Source organism: Syzygium oleosum, unplaced genomic scaffold, assembly GCF_021117445.2.
Source record: "Syzygium oleosum isolate NSW1041296 unplaced genomic scaffold, Sole_v2.1 Sole_v2.20, whole genome shotgun sequence".
Taxonomy (NCBI): Eukaryota; Viridiplantae; Streptophyta; class Magnoliopsida; order Myrtales; family Myrtaceae; genus Syzygium; species Syzygium oleosum.
Window position 1 is genome coordinate 1,757,454 of NW_026607504.1, and position 10,570 is coordinate 1,768,023.

Below are 10,570 nucleotides of genomic sequence, written 5' to 3' on the forward strand. Positions count from 1 at the left end.
TTTAGGGACTACATTGAACAAATTAAAAGTTCAGGGCCCACACTAAGCATTGGACTAAAGTTCAAAGACTATTTGCGTCATTTTTCCTTTTCGAGGTGAATCTCAAAAAGGGAAAGTGAAATAATTTTCTAATCAAGAAAAAAAAACAATTAAAATAAATCCGAATTATACTCAATGTGACACATCTATTAAGTCTATCGTAAAAAATCCCAAACATGTACCTATTCGATACCATTTATCCTCCGTAAAGGTCATGTTATATGATTGTTCAGCCGAAATAACGTCGTTGTTACGTGGGTGCCGTGTCAATACCATTTGTCATATTAATACAAGTTTGAGATATTTCGTGTCACGGGGAAAAAAAAAATTTAGGATAAATATGTCGCGATATATGCGTAGTTTAGGATTTTTGGTTTCTTTTGCTTTTAATTAAAGGAAGAATAAAGAAAGATATGGGAGTCGGGAACAGATAGATCCAACCCCAAAACATTTGTCAATTAATTAACGACATAATCAGCGGTAATTCATTAGATTAGACATTTCTTTTCTGTCTCTCTTTTTTCTTTTTGGTCGGAATCAGATTAGACTCTCGAGCGATGATGGCCTCGTAAAGCAAACCCCAAAATCCCACGTGGGCCCCCCCCCCCCCCCCCCCACCCCACACGCTGGAGGAGGCCACGCTGGCGGTGCCCCCGGGGGGAAATACCCGGTTTGCCCTTCTCTCTCCATCTTCCGCAGGTCTCTCCTTTGTCTACTTTTGAGCCAGTTGCATTGGCGTTCGCAGCAACTTTGGTGTCAACGCGTTTTTTTGTTAAAAGCTTTTATTGTCTTGCACTTGCTAAAGGGCTTGTGTCGCACGGGTGTCGGATCTGAGCTTATTCGACATGTTTATGTCGTCTCCGTACGGTGATAGTGTTGGGAACGCCGAATCTTTGGCGCGCACCGTCGAAAGGCAAAATCGTAACTGCAGATAGATATCTTAGCGTGTGCTCATCACTGATGAAGATGTGCGATTCATTGATCGGCCGTCGATCTTTTCGCTCAGATGCGATCGCAAATCGGTATTGAAAGACGAGCATGCGATTATCTTTCTCGACCATGCTCCGATGATATATCTTCATTTCTGGTTTTTGATTTGTTTTGGAGTTTACAAGGTCGACTTGTTATTGTGATTTTTGACATTTCCCATGATCGTTTCATGTATCATTGTAGTAATGAATGGAAATCTCTTTTGACAAAAAAAAAAAAAACCATTCTCTGGAGGATTAGGTACTTGTTATTGTTCCAGTGGAACAAATTTTGGTCATAAACTATCTCCTTTTATATGAGGAAACAGATGTACATTCTCTAAATTGTGAAAATTCGATTTTTTGGATATTGTTTAATGGTGCCCAAAGTTTGATAAAGTCCTCTACATTTCAAAAAACGTACAATCAAGTCCTCAACGTTTTGAATCCGGTGCAATGGAGTCTTTTCTGCTACCGATTTCATTGGTGTGGCACGCCAGCATCGATGTAGAGTCTTTTTTATATTTTTTGAGCATATGCAAAGTTGATGTGGCGCTGTGTCAAAAAATGACCGACGATTTTAGGGAAAATGACGCAAATAGTTCTTGAATTTTGGCCCAACGTAAAATATCGTCCTTGTACTAATTTATTCAATATGATCTTTGAAAAGTTTTAATACATGTTCAATTTTGGTCACTAGACTACATCAAAATGTTCAATATTATCTCAACTTAAAATTTGAACTAATGGAAAGATAACATTGGATATTTTCATATACTTTAGAGATCGAATTGAATATATACCAAAAGTTCAGGGAAAATACAAAATAAATGCACATTGGGTTAAAGTTTAGGAACTATATTAAGCAATTAAAAATTCAACGGCGATATTGTACGTTGGGCCAAAATTCAAATAATATTTATGTAATTTTCCTGTGTTTTTATTTGAAAAGAAGTGCACAAAGTAAGCCAAGAATTAAAAAGAAAAAAAAAAAAGAGATCACAAAAGACCAAATCAGAGAAAGCGGCCCCGTCGGTTTGAAGGTTGGGGCGGCGCCGCCCTCCATCGACTCCCATTCTCTCTCCATTCGGGCGTTAGCTAAATTTTTTTTTTTTAAAGTTTTTGGCTTTTTCAATTTTTCTCATTGCCCAAAAAATCAATCGAATCGAATCGGTTAAAGCGGTCGCCCAAAAGAACTCAATTGCGATGATTTTCCAAAATGCGCACGACCTCATCGCACTTCCTCGAACGTGTAAGCCTCGATTGCACATCGAGACATTCGGGACAGTCGATGCAATTTTCCCTACACGACAACTCGAAACTACGAAAGACAAACCCATCAGAAAGAACACGCGCACGTCCAATCCCGACGCGTCACGTAACACTAAAATTTTTAAATCAATTCCCATTTCAATGTCATTGTAACTCATTCCGGTTCCCTTTATTTGACCCGTCTCATTCCTTCTCACGTGCCAAACGGAAGCTTACAATGACTAGCTTTCTGGCCAACCAACACAAGACTTTCCCAGTCAGCGTAATTTCTCAGAAGTTGCTCGAAGACGTAAACAAATCTTTGGGCGAATGCTACACAGTCTCAACCACCATTTACTCCATAGGAAAAGTTACATTGTTTTTAAGTCACGGGACATCGCTTTCGCACAAGCATCGTCGTCATCATTGCACGCCTCTTCAAAACGTCGTTCCATACTTTCTTCAACGTCCTTTGATGATGGCCAGGTTCTTACTGACCATCGTCATCAGTCACCTCAGCAAATTAATGGCTTGCTGTCTTCTTTTCTTGAGGGGTCGACCGTGAATAATGAATGCTTGTACGAAGTCTAAGCCTGCAACCCACTTCATCTCAAACCATCCCCGATTTTTCTATGCGATTTTTTCCTCGATGCTGTCCACATTCTATGCTCGAGAAACAAATGAAGAAAATTCGAATTTTCCCGGGTTCGTTTTCTGCTCTGTCGGACCCGTGCGCGTGCATGGCCGTTGTTTGCGAGGACAGTTGGATCAGACCGAAAAATGGTGTTTGGCCGGAAGTTTCGAAAAGAGGGAGCGTGACGAATATATGTACAGAACTTGTTCAACCGCACTCTTGTGTCAATTCTGTGAGATTGAGATTGAGATAGGAATTAGGAATTTTTTTTTTCCTCGCTTTGCATGAAGATAAGCCAATTTGCACACCCACTAACCAAAATGGAATATGGCAAATTGAATGCGATTTGAATATTGTTTTGCTCGACGATCTTAATGAACTGCAAAATCTAAAAGATTCCCAATTGCCAGCTCAAATCATCTTTTCTGAGCCACTCTCGCATCTACTTCTCTCACTCTTCTCCCTTCTCTTTTGTGCTGTGGCTGGCTTTAAAGTGGCTTTGGGGCCCGACCACGAAAAGATTCTTGGCTTTGAACATGAATGGCTGGAAGGCATTTTGCTCATTGTCATCATGGGTTGTCCGAGACAGACGAGAGATGTAACCATGAAGCCCTCCTCTGGTGAATCCACCAGGATTGGGATGGCAAAAGAGAAGGCAAAAAAGCAGAAAGAAAGATTATTCCTGTTCCTTCGGCTGATAAAAGCGAGCACTAGATTCTCCAAAATGTCGTAGCTTCATGTTCACGGGAATGCCCTGTGATTGCCTTTTCACCTGGTACAATCCCCTCGCTGTCCTCGCATCTTAGAAAGCAGAGGAGGTTGACCCCCTGCCGAATAATCACGGGCGGACAGGAGAAAAATAAGGCTAACCCGAGATTGCAAAGTCGGGTAACTGAAGCACTCTGAACTTCTCTGTGGCAAAGCCTGATGAGAATCAGCAGTTAAAGGGGGCATTGGGTTCATGCGGCAATAGCAACTCTGGCTCTGCCGGGCTCGGGCTAAGATGGTTTCGTCCTCTGTCGTACCTGATCTTCCTCAGCTCAACCTATTTTCTTCAGTCATCATGGAGAAGCTAGTATGGAAGTTTGAGTAAGATCAGGGTGTCGCCAACAGAAACAGGCCGTGTAGCTAGTACGTGTTGATTGATTAGCCGACTTTTCTTGCCTTTTCCTTTTCCTTTTGGCAATTTTGTCTACGGGGACATGTGAATTGCTGCAGCCTAAATAAAAAAAATCTCTCGTTCCCATGCAGATTAGAGATGGATCACTTGAGCACAGATCACACAATCAAAGCGCAATGCTGTCACTGTGGGCACTAGCATTTCCTAGTCTCTGGGAGCACTTGCATTTCATGAATCCCACGTAAGTTCCAATTGATTCTTCAAATCAACCAACAATCTCCACCCCACGTAACAATATAACAAGGTTATATAGCTTCTTCGACCTAGCCAGCTGCCGCAGGACATCGCAGATGAAAAAGTGGGATTTCAAGAAAGCTGGGTTTAAATAAAATGCTGAGTTGCGCAATGCTACAAAACCATCTGCATTTTCGACAAGCATGCGCCGTTACACATGCCGGTCCAAGAACTCATACCTTGCGGAAGCAATCATTCAAACTGAGTGCAAAATTGGATCTTAACATTAACAAAATCCAGTAACAAGTAACAGTACAGATGCCACAACGCATCAGCCATACCGAGAAAGGAAAGTGAAAATCAGTAGGGAGAGAATCCATAACTTCGTCTATAAGAAACCCTGCAAAAAAATAGGATTTTGGAGACCACCCTTCTGACAAAATTCTCAGAAAAGGCTTTACAGGTACAAATAATTATAAATGAGGCTTCATATAACCTCTCCACCCTACACCAGCTGGAGGTTCTGAGGTTCAAACGAGAGAATTCTTACACAATCCACTAACACCTGTTGTGCTGCTACATCAAGCAACTCTAAGAAGCAGATGGAGGTGCCTCGGACTTGTCCGTTTCCATCGGCTCCCCTGAAGCAGGCGGAACATCACCAGTTCCAGCATCAGTATCAGCACTTGCATTAGCATCGGTGTTGACATCGCCTCGAGGTTGCTGCTCACCCTGAGCAGGCCGAGGAGGAGTCTCAGGAGCAACAGGCTTGGCGGGCTTTGGTTTCATCATTATTGGCCGGCAAAACCTATTGAAGCAAATCTTAGTCTGTAGTGTGATCTAGAATTAAGGAAATAAAAAATGGAGAGAGGAAATCACGTGCGCAACAACACCACCAGTTACTGCAATGACCAGTTGGCCAGAACATGCAAGTTCCATTAAGTCTATCTTATTAATGGCTTAGATTGTCTTTACAAGGACCATTTCAAGATTTGTGGCCCCATCTAGTTGAGTATCAACGATTTTCTGTCACTTTCATGTCTAGAGAAACTAAGAGCAAAATAAACAAACACTATCATCAACACAGAAGTAAAAGATATATAAAATTTCCTGAAACTCAATTCGCTAGTTGAATAACTTGGGCAGGAGATCACTGGAACTTCCTTTTCAACAATATGAGGAACAAGTTTTCTGTCTGCCATAAAGAATAACAAGGCAACTCATGACAATAACAACCCAAACCAATGTCACTAAAGCCTTCAAATATTGCGGATTGTTGCTTTTTTCCAATGTTATTCCATCTCGGGATCTTATCGTACAGTTTCTGTCAAACTGAACCATAAGTGTGCACATTAATAAGTCTCTTTTTCTCCTATTATGCTAGTTTATTTCTGCTACACTGTTTCAATTAGAAATCCAGGATGGGTTAGACAAGATGTTAAAACTTTCTTCTCGATGATGTTTCTGGCTTTGCTCTGAGAACTGCCCAGTTGAACATCTTCCCTTGCGAAGAATACTGGGAATCCACAAGCTACCACATCTAAGAAAAGGAGCATCACGATGCTATCGTGAAAGGAGAGAACAGGGTACCTGTCCACAGACTCTGCTTTCTTCCTCATTTCAGCTGACAAAAGAACTGGAGGGGCATATTTGGGAAGAGAATCCTGTTGCTGCCGTTTGTCTCTTAGCCAGGCTTCTGCCTCGACACATTCGTTCAAGACCTGAAATGAAAAATAAGAATGTATTAAGTAATTTGTTCAAGATTTCTCTCGACAGACAGCTGCTTGAGTAAGTATATTTTCTCTACCTTCTGCTTCTCAGAGACATCGATGTGATCAAATTTTGAATCATTCGAAACCGCTGCTTCTCTATAGCTATTTATACAATAAACAAGTTGATCTATCACTGATCCTCTTTCTGTGTGTTCCTTGTAACGCTCTTCTATCGGATCACCTTGCTGCAAGTTACACGACATGGTAAGAAAGCAGAGCTATTGCCTATAACAAAGAACAGAAACAATTCGTTACCTTCTTCAGTTCCTCAAGCTTGGCAACATAGACACCTTTTGTTTCATCTTCACCATCCTCATATAACCAGTCCTCCACCTCCTGAAGTGTAGACATGAGCTGCTCTCTTTCTGGATCCATGACAAAGTCGTGGTACTTGTCGTTCAGCTGACATTCCAAAAAATAAAAAGAAAAAGAAAGAATGAAGCACAAGTTATGTTTCGAGTTCAGCAAAACCAATCTACAACGGAGAATCAGTAGCTCTGTACCTTGTTCCTCATATCATACACATAAGCTTCCACAGCATTTTTCTTGTCTTTTGTCTCTTCCATGACACGATCTTGCAAGGCCATCTCGAATTCCTTCTCAACTGCCTTCTGCAAGTCTCCCGATAACAATGCACCATATACCAGCTCAGTCACATGAACATTTGTTTTCTTTACCTTCTTCTTTGGAGCCTCAGTCTGCGAATAGAAAACCAAATTCGTGAAAAATAAGAAAAGCAAGGTCACTGTAGCCCACTAATCCCAATATTCTTGCACAGAAACAAAAGTCAAAATTCCATGTTTTCAAGCTCTACAAGCCATTATTAAAAAGCCCACATCACATAGTGAAAAACTTATTAAGTCCACTTTCAAGACTATAATGCAAGACATTACAACAATAGCAAACGAAGGCTCATCCCACTACATGGGGCCGGCTCCTATTACGCCAATGCACTCAATATCGAAAGAACACAATAACTACAATGCCAAACCAAAAGGTTTGTCAATCACCATCCTAAATCACAAAGACATATAAACTAAAAGCCTGACAATTGACAGAAACCCTCATCAGACCTCTGATTCTGGATGCAACCCTAATTTTACAACACATCCACATGATGTTATAGTGTTATTTTGAATAAGAGGACAAAAAAGCACCAACAACAAAGAATATATATTAACCAAATCACAGTCGAAAAAGAGATGGCCCACACATGCGGAAATCCACTGATATAAAGAGAATGGATAACTCGCACCAGCAGGGACAACTGACCTTGCTATCAGTTTCCATCTGCACAGGCTTCTCTCCTGTCTCGGGGACACCATTTTCTACACCAGAAGCATCAGTTCCCTTTGCATCTTGCATGTTAACATCAGCCTCACCAGAAGTAGGGGGAGCAGCAGCATTAGAGGTTTCATCAGTATCCATCTTGTTCGTTTCTTGTGCTACCACATCCTTCGTGACTGGAAGTTCAACTTCCTCTTCTTCCAAGAGCTGCAGCATCGAATAAAAAGATGAAAAGTCAAATTATTCTGGACCAACTTCAACATTAAATGCAAATTCTTGCAATACTTACTGTTGCGGATTCAATAGACACGATTCCATGGAGATTTAATCGGACTTTGACCTTCAGTTTTGCTCGTTCACTTTTCGCACATTGGAAAGGGCCAATCTACACATTACAGATAGGAGAAGCTAACAAGTTAATGAAGGAAATTCTATCCCTAGAGAAGCCAAGAAAAGACATTTTCTCTGCTTTCTAATATACCGTGTATGAGCTGATCTTAGAAGAAGCTTGTAGTTCACTGCCATCAGTGTAGTGGACATCAACAGCAAATGTTCCCGATCTGTAGAATGTTAAAGCCTTGATACTAGGCATTGCATTTCCTTTGGGGAAGACAATGGTTGTTTGGTGATTTTCTGCAGCCCCATCCTGACTTTCTGGTACAGAACTTTTCCATGACAAGCCAACAGAAGATGGAAAGCTTTCGTGGACCTTATAAGTAAAAACATAAGTTAAGAAAAGAAGAACAAGTGATTAAAATACGTTCTGCAATAGAAGAAGAAAGAGCCAATCGTCATGGATGTGCCATTTTCCAGATTACATATCACTCCCAGATGCTTGCAATTGTCACGCCAACCATCCAAGTAGAAACGTCTAATAGCCAAACTAGAGCAACACGAGACTCTTGCTATACAACTTAAGGTTATGACAGCTCTGCCGCCAGGATAGAGATAGAACAAAATGTAGAGATACAACAGAAGGCAAGGTTAATGCAACTGAATACTCGTATCAGGTATCACAGCAGAAAAATAGGATAACCAGAGCCTTTTACCCATGCCAGATGGGCATAGTCAGAGGGGAAAATTGGGAGACCCATGCATTTGTGACTATAGACGATGCTATCCAACATATGGAAAATTTTTAAGGCATCACAGAAGTCAGACAATGCTTACCTGGAATTCTCGCACTTTGAAGGTCGGGCTAAGGATTGCACACTGCAAAGCACACCCCCTGGCAACACACTCGCTCGCATTCATTGTTCGCCTAGGCTCCTTCCCGAAAAATTCCGTCAAAATCCTAATGATAGCAGGAACACGAGATCCAGAACCGATGACCTCAACCATATGTACATTCTCGACTGCAAGACCAGCTTCTGCAAGAGCCTTCTGCAGAGGTCCTTTCACTCGCTCCAAAATTGGGGCACTGATCTGTTCAAACTCATCCCTCTTGATATGCCCTCTGACATCCTTGTCATCCATCAAGCACTCAACATTTAGAGGCGCCTCCGGATTTGCACTGAGAACTTTCTTGATCTTCTCACAGCCAGCCCTAAGCCGAAGACAAGCTCTAGCATTCTGGAAAACATCGATCTTGTATTGCTCCTTAAATTTCGCAGCAAAATGGTGGAACAAAACCTCATCAAAATCTCTGCCGCCCAATGACCGATCATAAGAGTGAGCAAGGACTTTTAACTGTCCTTTCTTGAAGCCTGCAATGCAGACTTGCATGCTTGCATGACCGATATCAACAAACGCAACATTAAGCGGGTCACTTTCAGGCAAATCGGTCTTGTAGATACCATAAGCCAGGGCAGTTGCGGTGGTCTCATGTATTAACTGAAGAGGGTGTAAGCCTGCAATAGTAGCAGCATCAAGGACTGCTCTTCTCTGGAGGTCCGTAAAGTAAACCGGAATCCCAATGCAACAATCCACCACTGCCGCATTTAAATTCTTCTCAGCAATATCCTTGAGATTCGAGAACATCATACCCAGTACTTGGGTAGGTGTGAATGTCCTTGCTTCTCCGAGATACCTTGCTTGTATCAAAGGATAACCCTCGGGGCCCTCAGTGACTTGGAAAGGCAATAACTGCAGATCCCTCTGCAGTTCGGGATCTGAAAATTTCCGTCCAATCAATCGCTTTATCTGGGAAATAGAATTTTTGGGGTTCATCATAGTAGAAGCAGCTCCTGCGGTCCCAATAAACCGCTGCTTCTCCCCAAAGCAAACAATTGCAGGAGTCTCACGTTTGGACTCGTCATTGAGCACAACATCGATCCCCCTTTGCCTTGCAACGGCGACAATGCAACTCTCGTTCCCAAAGTCAAATCCAACCACACTCATCTTTAGCTTGGCAGACAAATTCGGGCGATAAATACGCCGAATGGGTGCAGTAAAAAAGTGTCGACCGCCTGGTAAATACTAACACAGAAGCGAACTGATCTGTTAATTAAGTACAAAATCGAGCAGCAGACCCATCAAAACGAATAGTGCAGCATCCAACAAGAAAAACTCAAGCACAAATTTACGGGTCAAAGCCAAACAATTTCAGATAGGCAAGCCAAGAGTCGGGAAACAATCCACTCGGTCGAATTACACATCCGACACAAAATGCAAAACATCTAAAAAGTCAACCACGCAGGACAATTAAACCGGCACAAACTCCCCCACGGATTGGAGAACCTCAATCATCACAAATCTGCAAGTACTTTGATAAACCCACCCGAGCCGCCGTACCAAAATCAGAGCCACAAAGCAAATTCCAACAACGCGGAGCTACCAAAACGCCCGAGCAAAATCAGTTCTCTCCCGCGACCCATGCAAGGCCTCCACGAATCACGAACGAATCCCCCCCAAACATTCACCGAATCCAACAACCCACGAGCACTCGACGCGCGATGCTTTCGCAAAGGAAACCCAAGCACGTCAACAAGGAAGGGAAGGCGAGCGAATCCGAGGCCAGGCTAAGCAGATAAACGCAAGAGAATCGCGAGGGAAATGCGGCGCGCGGATAGGACGAGGGGCCACAACAGATCTGCGCGGAAAAGCTAGGACGGTAACGGGGAACGCGAGGGGTCCCGAGCGCCGAGAAACGGCGTCGCGCCGAGATGGAACGGCGGGAGGGCATTAGGGAATCTCACCTGAAGACGACGGCGGCGGCGGCGGAGGAGGAGATCGGGAAGGGCGGCGGAGGAGGGCTGCGGGCGACGACGGTGGAGCAGGAGAGGGTCTGGAATTCTCCAAAACAAAGGTGGGCTTTTTATGTAAA

At 42.8% G+C, this 10,570-nt stretch overlaps 1 protein-coding gene and 1 long non-coding RNA gene across 2 annotated transcripts; one reads left to right on the forward strand and one right to left on the reverse strand.

The window, feature by feature from the left end:
* Positions 1-3,862: 3,862 nt before the first annotated feature.
* Positions 3,863-5,341, forward strand: LOC130140605 (uncharacterized). Its single transcript, XR_008818605.1, has 2 exons — positions 3,863-4,023; positions 4,144-5,341. It is a non-coding gene; the product is annotated as an uncharacterized LOC130140605 (long non-coding RNA).
* LOC115684082 (heat shock 70 kDa protein 14-like) lies at positions 4,509-9,713 on the reverse strand. Its single transcript, XM_030608776.2, has 9 exons — positions 8,476-9,713; positions 7,787-8,014; positions 7,595-7,690; positions 7,291-7,512; positions 6,522-6,716; positions 6,274-6,420; positions 6,054-6,203; positions 5,837-5,967; positions 4,509-5,054 (listed from the first exon to the last, which is right to left on the reverse strand). The coding sequence occupies exons 1-9, from the start codon at positions 9,643-9,645 to the stop codon at positions 4,838-4,840; spliced, it is 2,556 nt and encodes an 851-aa protein (XP_030464636.1). The 5' UTR covers positions 9,646-9,713; the 3' UTR covers positions 4,509-4,837.
* Positions 9,714-10,570: the final 857 nt, after the last annotated feature.